General features: G+C 38.5%; 2 protein-coding genes and 2 long non-coding RNA genes across 20 annotated transcripts in view; 1 reads left to right on the top strand and 3 right to left on the bottom strand.

The window, feature by feature from the left end:
* Positions 1 to 26,264, top strand: part of LOC135250788 (uncharacterized) — a 90,584-nt gene that overhangs the window by 10,487 nt on the left and 53,833 nt on the right. For 8 of the 10 annotated variants that reach the window (XM_064327564.1, XM_064327512.1, XM_064327574.1 and 5 more), the window contains 2 exons: positions 13,595 to 13,641; positions 14,369 to 14,399. The exons of 1 other annotated variant lie outside the window; for it this stretch is intronic. In XM_064327564.1, coding sequence (XP_064183634.1) covers positions 13,595 to 13,641; positions 14,369 to 14,399 — 78 coding nt within the window. The remainder of the gene's footprint in view (positions 1 to 13,594; positions 13,642 to 14,368; positions 14,400 to 26,264) is intronic. One more of the 10 variants, XM_064327506.1, reaches the window with a different exon arrangement.
* Positions 1 to 26,264, bottom strand: part of LOC135250772 (obscurin-like) — an 85,667-nt gene that overhangs the window by 14,970 nt on the left and 44,433 nt on the right. For 6 of the 7 annotated variants that reach the window (XM_064327426.1, XM_064327451.1, XM_064327469.1 and 3 more), the window contains 5 exons: positions 20,237 to 20,557; positions 19,761 to 20,042; positions 18,569 to 18,892; positions 18,093 to 18,374; positions 8,249 to 8,326 (listed from right to left, as the gene is read on the bottom strand). In XM_064327426.1, the coding sequence (XP_064183496.1) occupies positions 8,249 to 8,326; positions 18,093 to 18,374; positions 18,569 to 18,892; positions 19,761 to 20,042; positions 20,237 to 20,557 (1,287 nt within the window). Of the gene's footprint in view, positions 1 to 8,248; positions 8,327 to 18,092; positions 18,375 to 18,568; positions 18,893 to 19,760; positions 20,043 to 20,236; positions 20,558 to 21,289; positions 21,525 to 26,264 lie in introns of those variants that run through there. The other variant, XM_064327480.1, reaches the window with a different exon arrangement.
* LOC135250832 (uncharacterized) lies at positions 5,337 to 6,638 on the bottom strand. Of its 2 annotated transcripts, XR_010329028.1 has the most exons (3): positions 5,900 to 6,638; positions 5,769 to 5,867; positions 5,337 to 5,361 (listed from the first exon to the last, which is right to left on the bottom strand). It is a non-coding gene; the product is annotated as an uncharacterized LOC135250832 (long non-coding RNA). The 2 variants fall into 2 exon arrangements; XR_010329025.1 differs by lacking the exon at positions 5,337 to 5,361 and having other exon boundaries at positions 5,714 to 5,867.
* LOC135250848 (uncharacterized) lies at positions 21,663 to 22,749 on the bottom strand. Its single transcript, XR_010329032.1, has 2 exons — positions 22,613 to 22,749; positions 21,663 to 22,278 (listed from the first exon to the last, which is right to left on the bottom strand). It is a non-coding gene; the product is annotated as an uncharacterized LOC135250848 (long non-coding RNA).

Below are 26,264 nucleotides of genomic sequence, written 5' to 3'. Positions count from 1 at the left end.
TTAATTACAGTTATTGTTTTCATTCAACCGTAGCATATCCATGCACACACAAATATACCCTTCAAATCTCATTCATGTAGGCTAAGGAACCTTTCAGAAACTGTTAATGAATCAAATACCTGGACTTACACGTTCACGGACCAGAAATATCACCCTTCAGTCTAAGCTTTTGGGTATTTTAACATTTGCAAAGCAAAGCTAGTATTATTCAAATGGATTGCAACATCTACAGTATAAATGGAATATTTTATATTGCATTGTTACGTGCCAGGTTTGTTTTTTTCTTGCGGTCTCATTATTCCGTCAAGTCTGCTACAGGTCACTCCGCAATTGGTGAAGAAGAGCAGGAGTGCGTTGTTTTTCCCCCAATCCTCTTCTGCGGACCTGCGGGCCAATGAGGAACAGACCCACACCTATATATATAGCGAATATTGTCAGTTACAGCCCAGTGACTTGGATTTGAATTGTAGTTCACTCCTGTATTGCTATTGTGACTTCGTGCTATTTTGACTTATCGATCGTAATTTCTGAAAAGACTTCGAGTTTGGGTTTGCGTCTCTGGTTTGGTTGCTGGTTTTGTGTTGGGTTAGGAGTGGGATTTAGGTAGGTGTTTGTTTTCTTAACTGTCACTGTTAGTTTCACTTGTGTATATATATAAGGAGTGGGATTTAGGTAGGTGTTTGTTTTCTTAACTGTCACTGTTAGTTTCACTTGTGTATATATATAAGGAGTGGGATTTAGGTAGGTGTTTGTTTTCTTAACTGTCACTGTTAGTTTCACTTGTGTATATATATAGATACGGGCGTGTACCACCCTTGTATGTTTTTGTTCAGTTTAGAATAGTCAGTGTAGTTAGTTAGGTTCGGATGATTTTCGGGTTTCAGTTAGTTCGTTTCTTTCATTTCTAGAATTGTTAGTAGCTTATATATTTCTGTTTTGGTTATCTTCTTTTGTTTGGTACCGCCCAGTGTTTCCCCTCCTGTTTGTTCATTGTATAGTAAATTAATTGTGTAAATAAAATTTAATCTTTAATATCATTCATTTTGTTACTCCCCTGTACCCCTAGACCACAATGGGGACGTAACAGCATTATATTAAATAGAATTATGGCTAGATTTGTGGATCTGGCTTTCATTGAATGCCTGAAAAAGCTCTCTAGTGTGCAAAATGAAATAACAGAATTCCACTTTTAGTAGACCCAGGGTTTACCCAGTAAATTTGATGTGAAAGACAAACATACTGTATCGCTCTTTTCTGTTAAACTAAATACATATATATATTTTACCTACGTAGCACTACATGCCATCTCTAAGAAGGCTGGAACAATCTGCAAAATTCTCATAGGCTACAGACCTCAAAAATAAAAATCATGTTGTTTCTCTGTAGAATAGACAAGTAACACGTTTTCATCCTTGTGTTCAACTGGCTGAGTAATACAGTAGAGACCTATTTAAAGCCATGACCACTATTCTCTGGAGTGAAAAACTGAGAAGTTCATAGCAAATCAGACTGCAGTGTGAGGCAATATTAATGTCACCTAGACATGAACTAAAAAGCTTACATTGCACTTGCTGTTGAGGGAAATAGCACAAAAACACTGATATGTAGGCTAGCTTGTAATAAATGCAAGTTTTGTATAATGGTGGTGTGTGGAGAGATATTAAAGATCATTGAAGGAAAGTTGGCACATATGTGACAGCAACACACAATGGTGATGAAAATTCTATATAAATTTCTTACAATGTGGGTTACTGAACATAACAAGCACTGGGGAGGAGCATCTGCTATGTACCAAAATCTCCAGTGCATATTTTATACAGAAACATAATGTTTGGGACAAAGATTTTCTTAATTTGGCTCTGTACTCCACAATTTTTGATTTGTAGTTAAAGTGCAGATGCTCAGCTTTTATTAAAGGGTATTTTGATACATTTTGGTTTTACCATGCAGAAATTACAGCACTTTGTGGAGCACAGAGCCAAATCAAGAAAGAAATGTCTTTGTCCCAAACATCATGGAGGGCACTGTATAGTTTAAATTTTTAAAAATGATTTACTTTAAATCTGAATGTCTCAGAATATGCAGTACAGCAGTAAAACAAGTTAAACTATGCCTTATTAGCAATGCTACTTCCGGCACTATTAGTTCAGCTTTTAACTGTTCCTCAACTACGTGGACCTGGCACAGCAGTCGATCACCAGACTCTATTGAATTGGTCACTCATGGAGCGGTCAACGCTGAAAATCAAAAGATAGCTAGAAGGCTGAGAGTGGGAACTAATTGTTCATTGCACATTAATGATCTTACCAGTGCTGATGCTGGCCAGTACAACTGTCGACTGTATCACAATACAGACGATTATACAAATTATTCTATGAACTTGTCTCTTCTCAACAGTAAGTATTTCCATTTGGAATTTGTAAGATTCTCTCAGAATGATGTATGAATGCAGTTGACTAATGATTATGCAATTAACTTTAACATAGTGTAATTTCCTACTAAAATTATTATTTGTATTAATCAGCTTCATTAGCCTATTTTCTGAGCATGTGCAGTAGACATGTAACTATATCTCATGTTTCATTTTCAGTCTCTGTGTCCTCTCCACTGACAGAACTGAAGATTGGTAGTACAGTTACTCTTGCCTGTGAACTTCACAGCCATAGGCCTTGTGGAAAAAGCGTTAGAGTGAGCTGGATTAGTGAGACAGGAGTCCCACTGCAGGGAGACAGGTACAAGCTGTCAGAGTCAGAATGCTCCTCCAGTCTGACTGTGACACTTGAGCGCTCAGACCGTAACATGAAGTGGAGATGCCAGCTAACTGTGGAGGGGAAGCTGAAGGCATCACACAGTTACACCACCATCTTCACTGGTAAGAGCTGGCTTTCCTTCTTGTTAGAAGATAACAGAAGTTACTTGCCATTCATAATAGTATCAGGACCGTATGGATTTTTAAATCAAAATTATTTGTTTTGTGTGCATTGAATATTTTAGCTGCAAACATAATTTAAAAAAATTGGGTCAGCTATGTTTTTCATCAGTTCTCATCATCATAACATTTTCATCAATATGAGGTTCACTCTTACATGCAATATTAAAGTTATTGGGCCTCATTCACAAAACTTTCACAGAATATTATGCTTTCTTTTGTTCTTCAAAATGTTCCTGAGAAAAATCAATATGGGATTCTTGACATATGAGCATACTTTTTTGTTTGTTTTTGTGCATATCCCAGTTGTATGAGATGATGAATGCTGACTGTAAATTTTATGCGCAATCCTGTTCATGTGATTAGCATAAGGAAACAGCCATTAACAAATACAGATAAGAAAAAAAGATGAATGCTGAAATGTTTATGGAAGCGTTCTTACACACAGTTCGCGATCAAATGTGATAGTACGAATGTTTTGTGAATGAGGCCCAATGAGAATACCAGTGCCATATATTTTTTCCTCTCTTTGTATCAATCAAACATCCAATAATAGCAGTAGGGAGTTTTCATTGTTTCTTGCATCCCCCTTTTTTGCCCATTAACATCATTTCTAAAGGTCATAATGAAATTATTATAATGCATGCAATAAATGAGAACAGGGAGGATTAATGTGACATTGCAGCTTTTCAAAGCAATGTGAAATGATAAATCTATGGTATGTTGTCAAACTGGATCAGAAAACATTTGAATTATTGGGAACCGAACACCCCTGCAACCTTGTCCAAGATAAGTGGGTGTAGATAATGTATGAATAGCTGGAGAAACTGACCACAAAATCTGTCTGTGCCCTGCCTCAGATGAAAATATGAGAGATGTCTGGATTGGCTTTGGAGTGGCTATATGTGTATATTTGTTGTCCTGATTGTGGTATTGATCATGATATGCATAAGAAGAACAGGTAAGGCACTATTTTAATCAGTCCTAGTTTTAGACCTAAACTGCCTCATGATTAGCTTTGCATTATGATACAAACTCTACTCTCTCTCTCTCTCTCTCTCTCTCTCTCTCTCTCTCTCTCTCTCTCTCTCTCACCGTCTTCCATTGTGTCTCTTGTGTCCCTTCAGTAGTGTAGTCAATCTTTGGGGACCCTCCAGCCAGACATGGTGGACACCATCACTGGTCTGGGGGTTGAGGTTGGGGGGAAGGCTGGAGATGTGGGGTGGGAACAGGGGGTTGAGTGGTGCTAAGATTATCGTTTTCTGGACTTTCTCTCCATTACCCTGCTCACAGAGGCATGGCTGCTCTACTTCAGTTCCACACTTAGTTTGCAGGTGGATGAGAATCTAAAAGTGACAATCTAAAGATTTGCACTCTTATAATCTCAGAAAATACACAACAAAAGTTGTCAATTGCAGCTTACAAACCTCCGTTAGGAATGATACATTGGGGCACAGGATTTCAAATGCGTACTACTAAATGACAAAGCTGTTAGAAGTGGAATGACAGCTGCCATTACAAGTAAATTAAATGCACAAACTCTTGCTTATTGCACTGACTAGACATATAAAGAACTAAACTGCCCTCTTGTGGAGAAATGTATTACATGCAGCAGAGGTTTCCCAATGCAATTCTGGGGACCCGCTGTGGTTGTTGATTTTTATTCTGAATACCAATGAGCAGTTAATTGCTCTTAATTAGACACATTCTGTCTCCTGAGGGATGATTTCTCCTCTTTAGGTCACATTATGTCAGAAAAAGCTATGTTTGCTATGAGGAATATAAGTGCAGTCCCCTAGTCACTGAAAATAAGCTATGTGTGAAAACACATTTGCAGAATTAAAAATGAATAGTATGAAAACAACTACATTACAGTCATATCAAAACATGACTAAATCGATTAAAGTAATTACATTGTGAGAACTAAGCATTTTTGAAGGCACATTAGGCGCACAGACTTGTGCTGAATTGACTTACCCCTGACAAGCATTAACTATATAATTGATTAGAGCAAAAGCCTTAATATCAGAACATATTTCAGGAATGCTTTTAAACAACAGGTCCAACAGGTGATGATATGAAAACACATGCTATGCTCAGACAGTAGATATGGGAAAGGATGTATCTTCAGGATTTTGTGAATCAGTTTTTATTTCAACTAGGGCCAGCATTAAGCAAAGCATTAATAATGAGAAATGCCCAGAATATTGTTTCATCATAGCAGTATGTATACTGTGCAGAACAGTAAAAAATGGCAGTTCAAAATTTAAGATATGCTGTAACTGTAACTGAATTATTATTTCCCTTATATACATATCGATGTTACAAGTCATTGCATGCATTTTGCTGGGTGACTGAGAAATTAGGAACGGCGTTTCAGTCCAACATCTCTATATTGACATGATCCAAAGAGGGTCCAGAGGGCATTTGGTCTACAGGAAACAAAAAAGGTGTAACAGTCAGTTCTCAGCAGTACAGTCTTACACCACTTGTTCTAGTACTACAGCGTGGTTCTGATGGTGCAATTCACACAATGACTACACTGACTGATGTAGTCCGATTGTATACTACTGACACAGTAATTTACACACTGATACAGTCTGATTGCATACTTGATATAATATTTTACATACTTTTGCATTGACACTATAATGTAAACACTGATCTTCCCTTATCGTGGTGTTTGTGACGACTATTTAATCATGTAGCTTTCACACTGACGTTGCTATATGACATATTTTCAGTGTATTATAATTGCTTCAGTGTATTATAAGTGTTTCACACTACACAAATACTGTAGTCTGCCATTTGTGGAAACACCTGCTCCTCATTGTGTCACCTGTCTGTGCATGTTTCCTCCTCCTTATGTAAAAGATGGTTCCAATAATCGGGGGGATGGCCAGGAGAAGGAAGAAGACAACCAGTCGGGCCGGCAACTCTTGGTACGTGCCATCTACAAAAATACCAGACAAACAGTCAGACAGGCGTTCACATCTGAGGGCATGGAGTGAAAAATAAAAATCACTGCAATTCCTAAATGAACTTAAAATATTAACAATCCTGGTCATTTGCAATAGTGGTAAGAACACTGAGATGCATATTGTAGTTGACAGCTTTGTGTTGATGATGATAAGTTAGCTCTGTTAACATTCAGCTCCTTATATGAAACTGTACAATACAAAGCAAACTATTCCTATATTAACTTTATTGTGTATCATAGACATTATTTATTCATCCATACCTGAACAGAGGACAATGCTAATAGAATAGCTTTGTAACTTCTCCTGATGCATATTGACTGATGCAATTTAGGTTCAGTATTGTATTCAAGTCAACAAGGTCTATGCCCCACTTGGAATTCTAACTGGTCTCTTCTGATGGCAGAACGGCTAAAGGGGTCAGTTATAACTACCGATCCTATCCTTTAGCCACTATCAGTGCCAGCTTACGTGCGTTTTATTTGTGGATAACCATTACAGTTACATGTTACAATTAAATCAGACTCATTTCATCTTTATGCATACCCCCATGTGCAAATTATGTTTGGAACTAAAAGGTTCAAAACTCAGAGTGAAACAATCGCCATGACGGAAATGTCAACATTGTTCTGATGCTTTGAAATTACAGTGTAATTTCACTGACCTTCCAACTAAGAAGGACCAGTGAGTTCCAGGGAAGGTGGTGTAACTGTGTGAGGCCAGGCGGGAATGGAACCTGCATACTTACCAACCACGCAAGTGTTACTTCCTGCTGTTCCTCATTTGTGCTCGCAGCTGAAAAGGACTGAGAGCTGCTATTAAGGCTCCTCCTCTGTCCTGTACTCAAGTTTACTGTTCTCACATACACTTTTGCCTTCTGTTGTTTGTTCTTTTGTTTTTACGTGACATGCAACACCCTCTTTTCCTGACTCCATGCTACACCATGCTTTACACACTGGCATTGCACAATCCGTAGCTTTGATTATGTATCAACGTATAAAGTGCAGTCCCTAAGAATTTGGACAGTGACACTAGTTTTGTTGGGTTGCTTGTACTCCAGCACTTTGGATTTGAAATAAACCAATGAATGTGAGGAAGGATAAAGAGCAGATTGTCAGCTTTCATTTGAGGGTATTTTCTTCCATGTCTGTCGATCCGTGTAGGAAATACAGCCCTTTTTATACATACTCCTGCACCAAAAGTAATTGGACAATTACTGTCAGCTGTTTCTTGCTCAGCTGTGTGCCATTGCACGGTTTCATGCACAAGAAAGCAAACAAAAGTTATAGAATTGATTCTAGGTGTGGACTTTGCAGTTGGGGTCAGTTGCTGTTGTCTCTCAACATGATGACCAAATAAGTGTCAGTGCCAGTAAAGCAGGCCATCATGAGATGCACAATCTGAATAAATAAACAGAGACATAGCCAAAACATTGGGTGTGCCAAAGTCAACTGTTTGATACACTGTTAAGGAGCAACAACACACCAGTGAGCTCATGAATAGCAATGATGGGCTACAGAAGATCACTGAAGTAGATGACTAAAGTAAACTTTCAATTGTGAAGAAAAAAAACCCTTGTTATCTGTTAAACAGATCAAAACACTGTGCATGATGCTGGCAGAGATGTGTCAAAAAGACTACCATAAAGAGAAGGCTACACCAGCACAACCACAGAGGGTTCTCCACAACATGCAAACCACTGCTAAGCCTCAGGAACAGAAGATCCAAGTTAATGTTCGCTAAAAAGTACATACAAAAACTGAGTTCTGGAACAAAGTCTTATGGACAGATAAGATGAGTATTCACCTTAATTTACCAAAGTGATGGAAAGAAGTGTGGAACTAGGAATATTGATAGGAAAGATTAAAGTAAGAATTCAACTTCATTTTCTGTTGAAAGACCACTAGGTAAATTAAAATCTTTAAGAACGCAGAGCAGTTCAGATGTCAATGAAAAAACTGTCAACAACTGTAACTATAAAGAACTGTAAAGCTAATACTGAAAATATCAGATAAGGTATTGCTGAAACACAGTACTGCCTATCAGCCATAAATGGAATATAAAAATTGTGCATCAGGGTTTTAGCGCTCTTAGTTTAAACTTTAAAGATTAAACTATGCAATTTAGGCTTCCACGTGGAAGTAACTGTATCTGTGTGGAACAAATTCTTAATTTTTAACATTTCACGACTTTAATTTAACCATAAATTATGTTTGCAGCTAAAATATTCAATGTGCACTAAATAAATAATTTTGATTTAAAAGTACATACTGTCCTGATACTATTATGAATGGCAGGTAACTTCTGTTGTCTTCTAACGAAAAGGAAAGCCAGCTCTTACCAGGGAAGCTGGTGGTGTAACTGTGTGAGACAAGCTCTCTTGCACTGGAGTACACTGTAGGTTCCGATCCACTGACACCTGGGGAAAATAAATAAAGCCCATTTAAACAGAGCTCAGACATATTCAGGTTACAAGATACAACATAATTTTGAACAAATCAATACATCTGGTTTTAAGAGAGAGATAACATACCAACTGTTTTTGTGTTTAGAAACAGTTTAGTTTTACAGAAACAGTTTAGTCGCTGACACAGTGAGGTTGATGAGGAGGCAGAAAAGCACACGTCAGAATAAAAGGGCATCTTTTATCAAAGTGTACAACAACGTATTGCTCCATCTTTCAACCATTGCACATTTGTGTTTTTGATGATATGCAAAAACAAGAAAACAAACTAGAAAGAGCTATTTGGACTTTTTGAGTGAAATCTTTGACACTGACCAAGTTTTGACTGAGCTATACCAAAATATAATGTGCGGCAGGGTCAGTTAAATCCTGGGTAATGTTAGCCAGCTACAATGTGCCAAACTATGCAATGAAAGTGGATGGGAGAGTGGCACGCACAGTAAGAAATGCAGCATTTGTGAGAACTGAAACAGTGTTGTTGTGTTCTTGTGGTATTTTAATACTTAATATTTTGCATTATGATTATTTTTAAAGGCCTGTTAACAGTAATAAAGTAAACTTGAAATTGTTAAATCTGTTAAAAATGAAACCATCTCCCCATACATTCCTTTACATGGTTCTTTTCTTATTCTATTCCAAAATGCCTTTTCTCTCTCTCTCTCTCTCTCTCACCTGTGAAGAGGAGTATGATGTTGAAGAGTAGCCATGGCAGGAGTCCAGTCAGTCTGTGCACAGGCATTCTTACTTGCTGTCTTCTCTCTTGTCTCAATTCTCAAACTGTATCAGCGGTGCAGTTCACTGTCAGCGCATGAAAGAGGAAGGTCATTTCCTCAGTGACGCAATATGCCTTGAGTGATTTTGTTCTTTTCTTTAAATTTTTTTTTTTTTTTGTAACCTGTTGACCCATCACACTTTAAATATGAAAAATAGCTTTAGTTTCAGTTATGGATCATTCAAACCAAGTCGGCTAAGCTAAATGTTAGCCTTCTGATCCATCCATTTTGATGAAAATGATTTCTTTTGTACATACTATACTGTTGCACTTGATTTCCTCTTTCAGCACAAAATGAAGGATGGGTCAGACAATGGAACACAACTTTACAAGCTATTTTAATACATTGCAGTTCAAATCCACATTGTGTTTGTTACTAAATTTGTGTAAAGATTGGATGAGATGAGGGTGTACATAAATCATAGTTGTTTAATGTTGTTTTACTGCACACACTGATCTCACCAGAACTAATGCTTGGCATCACTGGCATCTCTTTTGGATCATAGGTATTATTTTCTGCTGGGGTATTCTCTGATGTTCCTTCACGTATGAATTCAGAATGCTTTAATCTCAAATACAAATTACCTTCACCATCAAGTGCATGAGAACACATCTGGAAAATTTCAGAGCATGCTTAGTTATGAACTAGAATTATGAGACATTATGCTGTATGGTGGCCACAAACCTGCCATTTTAAGTATGTACTGTATTTCGGAAGATGGCCTGAGATTTGATTTGGAAGAGTGAACACTGGTGTACAGAGGTCCAGTCCTGTGCTTGTCTGCCTAAATTGAGTGATCTCGCTGAAGATTTTTTGAGCATCAATCTGTTGTTTTTAGTTGTTTTACAAACAAGGTGTAACAGTGTCCTTATGCTCACTAGATGGCCAGCTGCAATATGAGTAGGTGCTAGTTAGTGCAGAACAGCAATCCAGAGCATTCACATGCAGTGACCGGGTGACAGAAACATAAGCTCAGCTCTTCTGACAGCTCTATGGTCCTGATCCAACCTTCCCACATGTTTTACTATAGGATTGACTAAAAGGGTGAGTTTTGCCATGGGAGATTATTCCATGAAACAGGAATTCGGTAGAAGATTATTTTAATTGTAGTTATTTTTGGAACTTTTAAATAGAGAATATCTTCACGCAAAATAATACTTCTTCTTTATTCTGAAAAACAGATATGCAAATGAGTGTGTTTTGGGTTAGAGTTAGGGTTGTCTACATGTCTACTCCAGAAAATTGACTTATGAAGTTGATTATTTTAGTAGGAAATGACACTATTTTAAAGTTAACTGCATAATCATTAGTTAACTGCATTCATGCATCATTCTGAGAGAATTTGACTGATTCCAAATTGATATACTTACTGGTCAGAAGAGACAAGGTAATAACAGATGCATCTGTATAATCGTTTTTATTGTGATGCAGGTGACTGTAGTGCTGTCCAACATCATCTGTGATAAGATTATTAATGTGCAAAGAACAGTTAGGTCCCACTCTCAGCTTTCCAGATTTCTCTTGCTTTTTATCTCTGACCTCTCCATGAATTACCAATTAAATAGAGTATTGTGTTCTTTTATTGTTCCAGTTCCACAAAGCTGAGGAACAGTTAAAAGAACCATGATGGTTGCATGGTAAACTGACAAGATCTCCCAGATTCAAGTACACTGTAGATTCCTGTCCACTGACACCTGGGGAAAATGAATAATGCTCATTTAAAACAGAGCTCAGAGATATTCAGGTTAGAAGATACAACATAATTTTGAACAAATCAATAAATCTGGTTTAAAGAGACAGATAACATATCAACTACTTTTCTGTTTAGATTTACAGAAACATAGTTTGGTCGCTTATACAGTGAGGGCGATGAGGAGGCAGAAGAGCAGATTTTATTTTATGGTGATTATTGAAGTATTACTGCAAGTTTCTGAAAAGGGATTAATATTATGAAGTACAGCTTCATTTCCCATCTTAGAACTTTCCACAAAACAATAGGCCGAAGTTTTTTTCTAACTTTTTAATGACTAAGACAATATTAATGCACATAATTGCTTGTCAGGACATGAAATAGACACCCTGGTAACTATTTAAGACCAACTGTGTTTGATTGACATCACGGGTTTACTCAATATATAATGATCCATTTATATTTTACAATTTCTTTAACAGTGCAGTTATACATTTCAGCAATTTTCTTGCATAACATGTTTTTATTCTTTGTTCAGTGCCATAGACATATATATATATACGAGAGAGACAACAGGCAGAAATGCACAAGAGAAATGTATCATATAGGGTTCATTTACTCAGCAGTTGGCTGTTTAACAGTTTCCCAGCGTGGCTAAAAACAGCGTAACATGGTGATGTAGATTGTGTGTGATTTTCACTTCCCCATTTGTCAGCAAATATAACCACTTACTTTTAAGTTCTGTCATTCACAGTGGTAAACAGAAAAAGAAAATTAAAAAATGACCCGCAATGGAAAGATCATGTCAAAACACGCTCATTTGCATATCTGTTCTTCTGAATAAACAAGAAGTATTATTTTGCGTAAATACATTCTCTATTTAAAAGTTCCAACAATAACTAAAATTAAAATAATCTTCTACCAAATTCCTGTTTCATGGAATAATCTCCCATTGCAAAACTCACCTTTTTAGTCAATCCTATAGTAAAACATGTGGGAAGGTTGTATCAGGACCATAGAGCTGTCAGAAGAGCTGAGCTTATGTTTCTGTCACCTGGTCACTGCATGTGAATGCTCTGGATTACTGTTCTGCATTAACTAGCACCTACTCATATTGCAGCTGGCCATCTAGGGAGCATACGGACACTGTTATACCTTGTTTGTAAAACAACTAAAAACCACAGATTGATGCTCAATATATCTTCAGTGAGATCACTCAATTTAGGCAGACAAGCACAAAGAACTGAACCTCTGTACACCAGTGTTCACTCTTCCAAATCAAATCTCAGGCCATCTTCCAAAATACAGTACATACTTAAAATGGCAGGTTTGTGGCCACCATACAGCATACTGTCTCATAATTCTGGTTCATAACACTAAGCATGCTCTGAAATTTTCCAGATGTGTTCTCATGCACTTGATGGTGAAGGTAATTTGTATTTGGGATTAAAGCATTCTGAATTCATACATCAAGGATCATCAGAGAATACCCCAGCAGAAAAAAATACCTATGATCCAAAAGAGATGCCAGTGATGCCAAGCATTAGTTCTGGTGAGATCAGTGTGTGCAGTAAAACAACATTTTAAAACATATTGAAATAGCTTGTAAAGTTGTGTTCCACTGTCTGACCCATCCTTCATTTTGTACTGAAAGAGGAAATCAAGTGCAACAGTATAGTATGTACAGAAGAAATCATTTTCATCAAAATGGATGGATCAGAAGACTAACATTTAGCTTAACCGACTTGGTTTGCATTATCCATAACTGAAACTAGAGACATTTTTCATACTTAAAGTGTGGTGGATCATCAGGTTACAAAAAAATAATAATTTAAAGAAAAGAAAAAAAATCTCCCATGGCATATTGCGTCACTGAGAAAATGACCTTCCTTTTTCATGCGCTGACACTGAACTGCACCGCTGATACAGTTTGAGAATTGAGACAAGAGAGAAGACAGCAAGTAAGAATGCCTGTGCACAGACTGACCGGACTCCTGCCATGGCTACTCTTCAACAGCATACTCCTCTTCACAGGTGAGAGAGAGAAAGCCAGGCATTTTGGAATAAAATAAGAAAAGAACCATGTAAAGGAATGTATGGGGAGATGGTTTCATTTTTAATATTGTTGGAGGACAGACAGACTTCACAATTTCAAGTTTACTTTATTACTGTTTACAGGCGTTTAAAAATAATCATAATGCAAAATATTAAGTATTAAAATACCACAAGAACACAACAACACTGTTTCAGTTCTCACAAATGCTGCATTTCTTACTGTGCGTGCCACTCTCCCATCCACTTTCATTGCATAGTTTGGCACATTGTAGCTGGCTAACATTACCCAGGATTTAACTGACCCTGCCACACATTATATTTTAGTATAGCTCAGTCAAAACTTGGTCAGTGTCAAAGATTTCACTCGAAAAGTCCAAATAGCTCTTTCTAGTTTGTTTTCTTGTTTTTGCATATCATCAAAAACACAAATGTGCAATGGTTGAAAGATGGAGCAATACGTTGTTGTACACTTTGATAAAAGATGCCCTTTTATTCTGACGTGTGCTTTTCTGCCTCCTCATCAACCTCACTGTGTCAGCGACTAAACTGTTTCTGTAAAACTAAACTGTTTCTAAACACAAAAACAGTTGGTATGTTATCTGTGTCTTTAAACCAGATTTATTGATTTGTTCTAAATTATGTTGTATCTTGTAACTTGAATATGTCTGAGCTCTGTTTTAAATGGGCTTTATTTATTTTCCCCAGGTGTCAGTGGTTCAGAACATGAAGTGTACTCCAGTGCGGGAGAGCTTGTCAGTTTACCATGCAACCTTCATGGCTCTTTTAACTGATCCTCAATTACGTGGCTCCGGAGCAGTGTTGGATCACAAGAAAGTATTGAATTGATCATTCATGGAGCAGTCAAAGCTAAAGATCAACCGCTAGCTAGAAGGCTGAGAGTGGGAACTAATTGTTTTTTGCACATTATTGATCTTACCATGGCTGATACTGGAAGGTACACCTGTCGACAGTATCACAATACAAATAATTATACAGATGTTTCTGTTATTAAGTTGTCTATTCTCAACAGTAAGTATTTCCATTTGGAATTTGTAAGATTCTCTCAGAATGATGTATGAATGCAGCTGACTAATGATTATGCAGTTAACTTTAAAATAGTGTCATTTCCTACTAAAATAATTATTTGTGTAAATCAACTTCATATCTGTCTATGTCTATTTTATGAGAACATGCAGACATGTAACTATATCTCATGTTTCAGTTTCAGTCTTTGCATCCTCTCCACTGACAAAACTAAAGATTGGTAGTACAGTTACTCTTGTCTGTAAACTCGACAGCCCTGAGTCTTGTGGAAATAGTGTTAGAGTGATCTGGCTTAGTGAGACAGGAGCCCCACTGCAGGGAAACAGGCACAAACTGTCAGAGTCAGAATGCTCCTCCAGTCTGACTGTGACACTTGAGCGCTCAGACCGCAACATGAAGTGGAGATGCCAGCTAACTGTGGAGGGGAAGCTGAAGGCCTCACACAGTTACACCACCATCTTCCCTGGTAAGAGCTGGCTTTCCTTCTTGTTAGAAGACAACAGAAGTTACTTGCCATTCATAATAGTATCAGGACAGTATGGACTTTTAAATCAAAATTATTTATTTTGTGTGTATTGAATATTTTAGCTGCCAACGTAATTAAAAAGAATTGGGTCAGCTATGTTTTTCATCGGTGTTCATCTTCATAACATTTTCATCAATATGAGGTTCACTCTTACATGCATTATTAAAGTTATTGGGCCTCATTCACAAAACTTTCACAAAAAATTATACTTACTTTTGTTCTTAAAAATGTTCCTGAGAAAAAACCAATATGGGATTCATGACATATGTGCATACCTTTGTTTTTGTGCATATCCCAGGTGTATGACGATGACTGCTGACTGAAAATTTTATGCGCAATCCTTTTCATGTGATTAGCATAAGGAGACAGCCATTAACAAATACAGATAAGAAAAAAAGATGAATGCTGAAATGTTTATGGAAGCGTTTTTACACACAGTTCGCGATCAAATGTGATAGTACAAATGTTTTGTGAATGAGGCCCAATGAGAATACCAGTGCGATACATTTTTTCCTCTCTTTGTATCAATCAAACATCCAATAATAGCAGTAGTGAGTTTTCCTTGTTTCTTGCATGAGTGGTTCCATTCCCCTTTTTTGCCCATTAACATCATTTCTAAAGGTCATAATGAAATTATTATAATGCACGCAATAGATGAGAACAAGGAGGGTTAATGTGACATTGCAGCTTTTCAAAGCAAATGATAAATCTATGGTATGTTGTCAAACTGGATCAGAAAACATTTGAATTATTGGAAACCGACCACCCCTGCAACCTTGCCCAAGATAAGTGGGTGCAGATAAAGTATGAATAGCTGGAGAAACTGACCACAAAATCTGTCTGTACCCTGTCTCTCAGATGAAAATATGAGAGATGTCTGGATTGGCTCTGGAGGGCTGTTGTCCTGATTGTGGTATTGATCATGATATGCAAAAAAAGAACAGGTAAGGCACTATTTTAATCAGTCCTAGTTTAAGACCTAAACTTCCTCATGATTAGCTTTGCATTATAATACAAACTTTTCGCATTAATTTTTCCCACCCACCAACTCACTCACTCACTCACCTACCCACTTTCTCTCTCTATCTTTCTCTCTCACAGTCTTCCATTGTGTCTCTTGTGTCCCTTCAGTAGTGTAGTCAATCTTTAGGGACCCTCCAGCCAGACATGGTGGACACCATCACTGACCTGGGGGTTGAGGTTGGGGGGAAGGCTGGAGATGTGGGGTGGGAACAGGGGGTGGAGTGGTGCTAAGATTATCGTTTTCTGGACTTTCTCTCCATTGCCGTGCTCAAAGAGGCATGGCTGCTCTACTTCAATTCCACACTTAGTTAGCAGGTGGATGAGAATATAAAAGTGACAATCTGCACTCTTATAATCTCAGAAAATACACAACAAAAGTTGTCAATGGCAGCTTACAAACCTCTGTTAGGAATGTTACATTGGGGCACAGGATTTCAAATGCGTACTACTAGATGTCAATGCTAGTAGAAGTGGAATGACAGCTATCATCACAAGTAAATTCAATGCACAAACTCTTGCTTATTGCACTGACTAGACATATAAAGAACTAAACTGCCATCTTGTGGAAAAATGTATATGTGCGCCTCTACATCATGAAACCTATGCACTTGTTGTACGTCGCTCTGGATAAGAGCGTCTGCTAAATGCCTATAATGTAATGTAATGTAATGTATACATTGCAGCAGAGGTTTCCCAATGCAATCCTGGGGACCCGCTGTGGTTGTTGATTTTTATTCTGAATACCAATGAGCAGTTAATTGCTCTTAATTAGACACGTTCTGTCTACTGAGGGATGATTTCCCCTCTTCAGGTCACATTATGTCAGAAAAAGCTATGTTTACTATGAGGAATATAAGTGCGGTCCCCTAGTCACTGAAAATAAGCTATGTGTGAAAACACATTTGCAGAATTAAAAATGAATAGTATGAAAACAACTACATTACAGTCATATCCAAACATGACTAAATCGATTAAAGTAATTACATTGCGGGAACTAAGCATTTTTCAAGGCACATTAGTTGCACAGACTTGTGTTGAATTGACTTACCCCTGACAAGCATTAGCCTTAATATCAGAACATATTTCAGGAATGGTTTTAAACAACAGGTCCAACAGGTGATGATATGAAAACACATGCTATGCTCAGACAGTAGATATGGGAAAGGATGTATCATCAGGATATTGTGAATCAGTTTTTATTTCAACTAGGGCCAGCATTAAGCAAAGCATTAATAATGAGAAATGCCCAGAATATTGTTTCATCATAGCAGTATGTATACTGTGCAGAACAGTAAAAAATGGCAGGGCAACATTTAAGATATGCAGTAACTGTAACTGAATTATTATTTCCCTTATATACATATCGAAGTCATTGCATGCATTTTGGGGTGACTGAGAAATTAGGAACGGCGTTTCTGTCCAACATCTCTATATTGACATAATCCAAAGAGGGTCCAGAGGGCATTTGGTCTACAGGAAACAAAAAAGGTGTAACAGTCAGTTCTCAGCAGTACAGTCTTACACCACTTGTTCTAGTACTACAGCGTGGTTCTGATGGTGCAATTTACACAATGACTACACTGACTGATGTAGTCTGATTGTATACTACTGACACAGTAATTTACACACTGATACAGTCTGATTGCATACTTCTGATATAATATTTTACATACTTTTGCATTGACACTATAATGTAAACACTGATCTTCCCTTATCGTGGTGTTTGTGACGACTATTTAATGATGTAGCTCTCACACTGACATTCCTATGTGACATATTTTCAGTGTATTACAATTGCTTCAGTGTATTATAAGTGTTTCACACTACACAAATACTGTAGTCTGCCTTTTGTGGAAACACCTGCTCCTCATTGTGTCACCTGTCTGTGCTTGTTTCCTCCTCCTTATGTAAAAGATGGTTCCAATAATCGGGGGGATGGCCAGGAGAAGGAAGAAGACAACCAGTCGGGCCGGCAACTCTCGGCACCTGCCATCTACGAAAATATCAGACAAACAGACAGACAGGCGTTCACATCGGACGGCATGGAGTGAAATGTAAAAATCACTGCAATTCCTAAATGAACTTAAAATATTAACAATCCTGATCATTTGCAATAGTGTTATTTGCATTTAGATGCAAATTGTAGTTGACAGCTTTGTGTTGTGATGATGATAAGTTAGCTCTGTACAACTTTTTACATTGTATCCATTTATACAGCTGGATATATACTGAAGCAATTTCGGTGAAGTACCTTGCTCAAGGATACAACAGCAGTGTCCTACCCAGGAATCGAACCTGCAACCTTTTGGTTACAAGCCCAGTTCCTTACCCACTGTGCTACACTCCGTCCTTAGCACTCTTAGTTTAAACTTTAAGGATTAAACTATGTAATTTAGGCTTCCACATGGAAGTCACTGTATCTGTGTGGAACAAATTCTTAATTTTTAACCTTTCACGACTTAAATTTAACCATAAATTATGTTTGCAGCTAAAATATGCAATGCACACAAAACAAATAATTTTGATTTAAAAGTACATACTGTCCTGATACTATTATGAATGGCAGGTAACTTCTGTTGTCTTCTAACTAAAAGGAAAGCCAGCTCTTACCAGGGAAGCTTGTGGTGTAACTGTGTGAGGCCTTCAGCTTCCCCTCCACAGTTAGCTGGCATCTCCACTTCATGTTGCGGTCTGAGCGCTCAAGTGTCACAGTCAGACTGGAGGAGCATTCTGACTCTGACAGCTTGTACCTGTCTCCCTGCAGTGGGGCTCCTGTCTCACTAACCCAGCTCACTCTAATGCTTTTTCCACAAGGCTCAAAGCTGTGGAGTTTACAGACAAGAGTAACTGTACTACCAATCTTCAGTTCTGTCACTGGAGAGGACACAGAGACTGAAAATGAAACATGAGATATAGTTACATGTCTACTGCACATGCTCAGAAAATAGGCTTATGAAGCTGATTAATACAAATAATTATTTTAGTAGGAAATGACACTGTTTTAAAGTTAACTGCATAATCATTAGTTAACTACATTCATACATCATTCTGAGAGAATCTTACAAATTCCAAATGGAAATACTTACTGTTGAGAAGAGACAAGTTAATAACAGAAGAATCTGTAAAATGGTTTCTATTGTGATAAAGTTGACAGTCGTACTGTCCAGCATCAGCAGTGGTAAGATTATTAATGTGCAAAGAACAATTAGTTCCCACTCTCAGCCTTCTAGCTATCTGTTGATTTTCAGCGTTGACCTCTCCAAGTGTGACCAATTCAATAGACCCTTCTGATCGACCGCTGTTCCAGTTCCACGTAATTGAGTAACAGTTAAAAGAGCCATGAAGGTTGCATGGTAAACTGACAAGCTCTCCCACACTGGAGTACACTGTAGGTTCCGATCCACTGACACCTGGGGAAAATAAATAAAGCCCATTTAAAACAGAGCTCAGAGATATTCAGGTTACAAGATACAACATAATTTTGAACAAATCAATAAATCTGGTTTAAAGAGACAGATAACATACCAACTGTTTTTGTGTTTAGAAACAGTTTAGTTTTACAGAAACAGTTTAGTCGCTGACACAGTGAGGTTGATGAGGAGGCAGAAAAGCACACGTCAGAATAAAAGGGCATCTTTTATCAAAGTGTACAACAACGTATTGCTCCATCTTTCAACCATTACACATTTGTGTTTTTGATGATATACAAAAAAACAAGAAAACAAACTAGAAAGAGCTATTTGGACTTTTTGAGTAAAATCTTTGACACTGACCAAGTTTTGACTGAGCTATACCAAAATATAATGTGCGGCAGGGTCAGTTAAATCCTGGGTAATGTTAGCCAGCTACAATGTGCCAAACTATGCAATGAAAGTGGATGGGAGAGTGGCACGCACAGTAAGAAATGCAGCATTTGTGAGAACTGAAACAGTGTTGTTGTGTTCTTGTGGTATTTTAATACTTAATATTTTGCATTATGATTATTTTTAAAGGCCTGTAAACAGTAATAAAGTAAACTTAAAATTGGTAAATCTGTCTGTCCTCCAAAAATATTAAAAATGAAACCATCTCCCCATACATTCCTTTACGACGAGAACTTTTAGACAAAAACTGATGAAAAACATAGCTGACCCAATTTTTATAATTATGTTTGCAGCTAAAATATTCAATGCGCACTAAATAAATAATTTTGATTTAAAAGTACATACTGTCCTGATACTATTATGAATGGCAGGTAACTTCTGTTGTCTTCTAACTAAAAGGAAAGCCAGCTCTTACCAGGGAAGATAGTGGTGTAACTGTGTGAGGCCTTCTGCTTCCCCTCCACAGTTAGCTGGCATCTCCACTTCATGTTGCGGTCTGAGCGCTCACGTGTCACAGTCAGACCGGAGGAGCATTCTGACTCTGACAGCTTGTACCTGTTTCCCTGCAGTGGGGCTCCTGTCTCACTAACCCAGCTCACTCTAACGCTTTTTCCACAAGGCTCAGGGCTGTGGAGTTTACAGACAAGAGTAACTGTACTACCAATCTTCAGTTCTGTCACTGGAGAGGACGCAGAGACTGAAAATGAAACATGAGATATAGTTACATGTCTACTGCACATGCTCAGAAAATAGGCTTATGAAGCTGATTAATACAAATAATTATTTTAGTAGGAAATGACACTATTTTATAGTTAACTGCATAATCATTAGTCAGCTGCATTCATGCATCATTCTGAGAGAATCTTACAAATTCCAAATGGAAATACTTACTGTTGAGAATAGACAAGTAAACAGAAACATCTGCATAATCCTCATGATTGGAATACAGCCGACAGTTGTACCATCCAGTATCAGCAGTGGTAAGATTTATAATATCCAAAGAACAATTAGTTCCCACTCTCAGCCTTCTAGCTATCTGTTGATTTTCATCTTTGACCGCTCCATGAGCGACCAATTCAATAGATTCTTTTGATTGACCGCTGTTCCCGATCCACGTAATTGAGGAACAGTTAAAAGAGCCATGAAGGTTACATGGTAAACTGACAAGCTCTCCCGCACTGGAGTACACTGTAAGTTCTGAACCACTGACACCTGGGGAAAATAAATAAAGCCCATTTAAAACAGAGCTCAGAGATATTCAGGTTACAAGATACAACATAATTTTGAACAAATCAATAAATCTGGTTTAAAGACACAGATAACATACCAACTGTTTTTGTGTTTAGAAACACTTTAGTTTTACAGAAACCGTTTAGTCGCTGACACAGTGAGGTTGATGAGGAGGCAGAAAAGCACACGTCAGAATAAAAGGGCATCTTTTATCAAAGTATACAACAACGTATTGCTCCATCTTTCAACCATTACACATTTGTGTTTTTGATGATATACAAAAAAACAAGAAAACAAACTAGAAAGAGCTATTTGGACTTTTTGAGTGAAATCTTTGCCACTGACCAAGTTTTGACTGAGCTATACCAAAATATAATGTGCGGCAGCGTCAGTTAATTCCTGGGTAATGTTAGCCAGCAGCAATGTGCCAAACTATGTAATGAAAGTGGATGGGAGAGTGGCACGCACAGTAAGAAATGCAGCATTTGTGAGAACTGAAAGAGTGTTGTGTTCTTGTGGTATTTTAATATTTTGCATTATGATTATTTTTAAAGGCCTGTAAACAGTAATAAAGTAAACTTAAAATCGTTAAATCTGTCTGTCTTCCAACAATATTCAAAATGAAACTATATCCCCATACATTCCTTTACATGGTTCTAGTCTTATTCTATTCTAAAATGCCTGGCTAACTCTCTCGTTCTCTCTCTCTCTCACCTGTGAAGAGGAGTATGATGTTGAAGAGTAGCCATGGCAGGAGTCCAGTCAGTCTGTGCACAGGCATTCTCACTTGCAGTCTTCTCTAAATTCTCAAACTGTATCAGCGGTGCAGTTCAGTGTCAGCGCAAGAGGAAGGTCATTTCCTCAGTGACGCAACATGCCTCGATTGATCTATAGGTTCCTCCGAAGATTGCTTCCCATCGGAAATTTTTTTCTCGCCACTGTTTGAGTGCCCCCCCCCCCCAGTTATTTGATTTGAATAAATAACCACATTTTCCAAATAACCACACAAGTATAAATAAGGCATTCAGTGCTGCTTTAAAGTCAAACTTTGTTTATGTCCTAACTGCTCTGTAATGTGACACAAAGGTAAAACATCAGTTGGATCTTTATTATGGAAATGAAAACAGAGACAAGCACACCTTTATGTACACAGAGAACAAACACTGAAAAACTTTAAAACATATCCAGTAGAATGACTGAGTATATATGTAAATGGAAGCTTTAAATGATTTACAATTAACAATTAGCTATTGCAATTTAGCCTAAATTGCTTTTTGCAGGGCAAGCAAACAGCACTGGACCTAGAGATAGGTAAAATAAGTCATACAAGCGCCACTGTCAAAGAACAGACCTTGCCATATAAAGGGAGAGAATAGTAGTAGTCTAAATAGGGTGGGGTTTAGATGCTTTTGGAAAACAGTCTAATTCTGCCATTCTGACTGACTGGGTGAGGTCATTCGACCATCTGGAAACCAGAACAAAGAAGTGCTGGGACCGTAAGGAGAAGTTAGGGAGGGGCAGTACCATTCACAGCTTGGTGTACCAGTGTTAGTGACTTGAAATGAATGAATGCAGCAACCAAGAACTAGAGAACAGTTCAAAAGCAGAATGGAATTTGAGAATTTAGGCATGTTGAAGAGCAGCCAGTCAGCAGAGTTTTGGACCATGTGCAGTGGCCTGATGGCGCAGGCCAATAAGCCAGCCTGCTAGGCATTGCAATGTCGGGGGTCAGGAGCAGCCCATTCTGCCTCCTGCCACCTAACAATTTTTTTTTCCTGTCCAGGAACCCACTCACCACCAGGAGATCAGGACAAGGCAGGTAAAAGGGAAACTTTTAATTGTTAATTCATAAAAACAGAGCACAAAAAAAAAATCTTGCTCCAACCCCACCCTTCCTTCTTCCCCCGGCTTCCTTTAGCACTCTCCCACTCTGGCCCTCCCCTTCCCTTCCACGGAGCCCTGACGCAGGTAAGAGCGACACCCCTCACACGCCACACACTTTTAAGCCGCTGGGGTTCCCCTCACACGTGCCCACACTCAGCAGAAAAACAGTGTACCCACTCTGGCCCCTCTGTGCCTCAGCCCTGCCTCCGGAGGGGGGAGACCTCACCCTGCCATCTCACAGGGGGAGCCACTAACACAGGTGGGGTCTCACGCACACTCACACCTCGCACTCCCACACACACACCAGACAACATAATAATCAAAATTAAAGATAGGATGTAGTTGGCCCACGCCTCGATGCTGGGCCACTCTACATCCACACAAAAAAAAGAAAAAGAAAAAAAACTGAAACCCCAAAGGTCCACTGTCTCCCACTATCCACGTCAGTCTCTGGGCGGCGCCCAGGAGCACTCTGCCGTCCGCTGCACGTTATTGCCGTCCCACTGTTTGCCACGCAGAGTCCCTGCTGCGCCCTGCAGCTGGAGAACGAGTCGGTGCCGGCTCCGGTCCTGGTCCGCGCTTTTCAGTCTCACAGAGTGGGAGACTCGCTGTTCCTCCGCCCTCGTCAGGGCTTGTCTAGAGTCTCCCCTCGCGGCGTTGGTCCTTGCCGAAGTAGCGCAGTGTCCTTGCCACAGGACCAGTCCGGCTCTGCACAGCGCCGCTTCTCCCAGAATCCCACCACTTTTTCCACTCGGTCCGGGCGCAGCTCGCTCCTCGTGGCACCAGTGCAGCATCCGGGACCGCCAGCCAGCCACCACCAGGACGGGAGACAGCTCAAACAAATAAAGGAAACAGAAATAACAATAACAAAAGGAAAGCAAACCCAACCTCAACATAAACTAAACTAACTTAAAGCTAAAAAAGGAAAAAATCCTCATCTGAGGAACCCAACATTCACCCCTGGCGTCTCTCGCGTTCTCCCTCTCACCTGCCTTCGCCACACCCCGAACTCCCGCGACCGGCGAATCGGCTTACGCCCCGATCTGCATGTGCACCCAGACTCCAATAATCAATCCCCCAGTGAATCCAGCACAGCTGTCAGGCTACCTCCTGACAGTTATAAATATCAAAAAAATAATATAAAGAGCAGTAAATTGTTAAAAACTAAATAAAATCAATGTTTGGTGTGACCACCCTTCGCCTTTAAAACTACATCAATTCTCTTAGGCACACTGTCCTGCAGTTTAATAAGAAAATTGGCTGGTAGGTTGTTCCAAGCATTTTGGACAACTTGCCACAGTTCTTCTGCAGATTTTGGCTGTTTTGCTTGCTTCTGGCTCTCCAGGTAATCCCATTTATTTAACAAAATAAAAAAAACATATCTGGAAAATTCATGTTTGGAAATCTCAAATTTGCTCTTTTCTACTGACACACTAATGCAGAAACCAAAAAATAAACATCTAAGACCAAATATATACTATATATTATATTTAAAAATCTAGGGTGCCTAAGACTTTTGCACAATACTGTGTATATATTTCAGTGCAACATGGTGACTGTAAATTTTGTGTGGTTTTCACTTCCCCGTCTATTTGCTTGCAAATATAACCACTTCCTTTTAAGTCCTGTCATTCACAGTGGTAAACAGAAATAAGAAAAAAAAACGGAAAGATCATGTCAGAACATGTTCATTTGCATATCTATTCTTCTGAAGAAAGAAACAGTATTATTTTGCGTAAAGACATACTCTATTTGAAAGTTCCAAAAATATCTAAAAGTAAAATAATCTTCCACAGAATTCCTGTTTCATGGAATAATCTTCCATTGCAAAACTCACCTTTTTAGTCAATCCTATAGTAAAACATGTGGGAAGGTTGGATCAGGACCACAGAGCTGTCAGAAGAGCTGAGCTTATGTTTTTGTCACCCGGTCACTGCATGTGAATGCTCTGGTTTGCAGTTCTGTGCTATGTTGGGGTGCTGTCAGTCCAGCATCTCTGTCATGGATGTGTATACCCCTTTTTTCTAATACTTTAGATATGTTGTCATAGCATACCACCTGACAGCTTTTCCAAATTACACTCAAGTCTTTACATATAAAAAAATTTAACATCATAAATATCTTATTCTTTCAAACCATCTGGGGACCTAAATGTACTGACTTGCTCTTCTTAATATAGAAATCTTTGTTTGGAATTTTATCTGCTAGTTGAATACTGTACTAACTAGTACCTACTTATATTGCAGCTGGCCATATAGTGAGCTTACAAACACTGTTACACCTTGTTTGTAAAACAGCTAAAAACAACAGATTGCTCAAAGAATCTTCAGTGAGATCATTCAATTTAGGCAGACAAGCACAAAGAACTGAACCTCCGTACACCAGTGTTCACCCTTCCAAATGAAAACTCAGGCCGTCTTCTGAAATACATACTTAAAAGGCATAAATGAAGGTAATTTGTATTTGGGATTATAGCATTCGGAATTCATACATCAAGAAACATCAGATGTCAAGCAGTAGTTTGGTATGTGCAGTAACACAACATTAAATGACTATGATTAACTGACACTCTCACCTCATCCTACCTTTACACAGTTTTGGTAACAAACACAATGTGGATTTGAACTGCAGAGGACAAGGCTGGCAAATGTGAACGAATTAATATTCATGTCCATAAGCAATTACTTATAGTTTTCAATAGTTATGTTCCCCTGTCTGACCAATCCTTCATGTTGCACTGGAAGAGGAAAACAAGTGCAACAGTATAGTATGTACAAAAGAAATCATTTTCATTAAAATGGATGGATCAGAAGACTAACATTTAGCTTAGCTGACTTGGTTTGCATTAACCTTAACTGAAACTAAAGCCATTTTTTCATACTTAAAGTGTGGTCACAGGTCACAAAAGCAATTTTTTTTTTAAAGAAAAGAAAAAAATCACTCAAGGCATATTGCGTCACTGAGTAAGTCTGAAGTGTGCTTTTCTGCCTCCTCATCAACCTCACTGCGTCAGCGACTAAACTGTTTCTGTAAAACTAAATTGTTTCTAAACACAAAAACAGTTGGCATGTTATCTGTCTCTTTAAACCAGATTTATTGATTTGTTCAAAATTATGTTGTATCTTGTAACCTGAATATCTCTGAGCTCTGTTTTAAATGGGCTTTATTTATTTTCCCCAGGTGTCAGTGGATCGGAACCTACAGTGTACTCCAGTGCGGGAGAGCTTTTCAGTTTACCATGTAACCATCATGGCTCTTTTAACTGTTCCTCAACTACGTGGGCCGGGTGCAATGGACGATCACCAAACGCTAATGAATTGGTCACTCTTGGAGAGGTCAGAAATTAAAATCAAGAGAATTCTGGAAAGCTGAGAGTGGGAACTGACTGTTCTTTGCACATTAATAATTTTACCACAGCTGATGCTGGACAGTACTACTGTCGACTGTATTGCGATAAACAGAATTATTCGGATGTTTCTACTATGTTCTTGTCTCTTCTCAACAGTAAGCATTTCCATTTGAAATTGGTCAGATTCCCTCAGAATGATGCATGAATGCAGTTGACTAATAATTACGCATAACTATGAAATAGTGTCGTTTCCTACTAAAATAATTGTTTGTGTAAATCACCTTCAAAAGTCTATTTTCTGAGCATGTGCAGTAGACATGTAACACCATGGATTGAATGGCGTCACAGTACCTCTCTCCTCCCACCGTTTCGGGATTTGGCAGGTCGTTGATCAAGGCTTTCATCTCAGACACTTTAAAAAGACGGTGGACGTAAAGGATTGAGGCCTACCCTTCC

This window comes from Anguilla rostrata, chromosome 1, assembly GCF_018555375.3.
Source record: "Anguilla rostrata isolate EN2019 chromosome 1, ASM1855537v3, whole genome shotgun sequence".
Taxonomy (NCBI): domain Eukaryota; kingdom Metazoa; phylum Chordata; class Actinopteri; order Anguilliformes; family Anguillidae; genus Anguilla; species Anguilla rostrata.
Note: the sequence above shows the minus strand (reverse complement) of the source record. Positions and strands in the feature narration are given on the sequence as shown.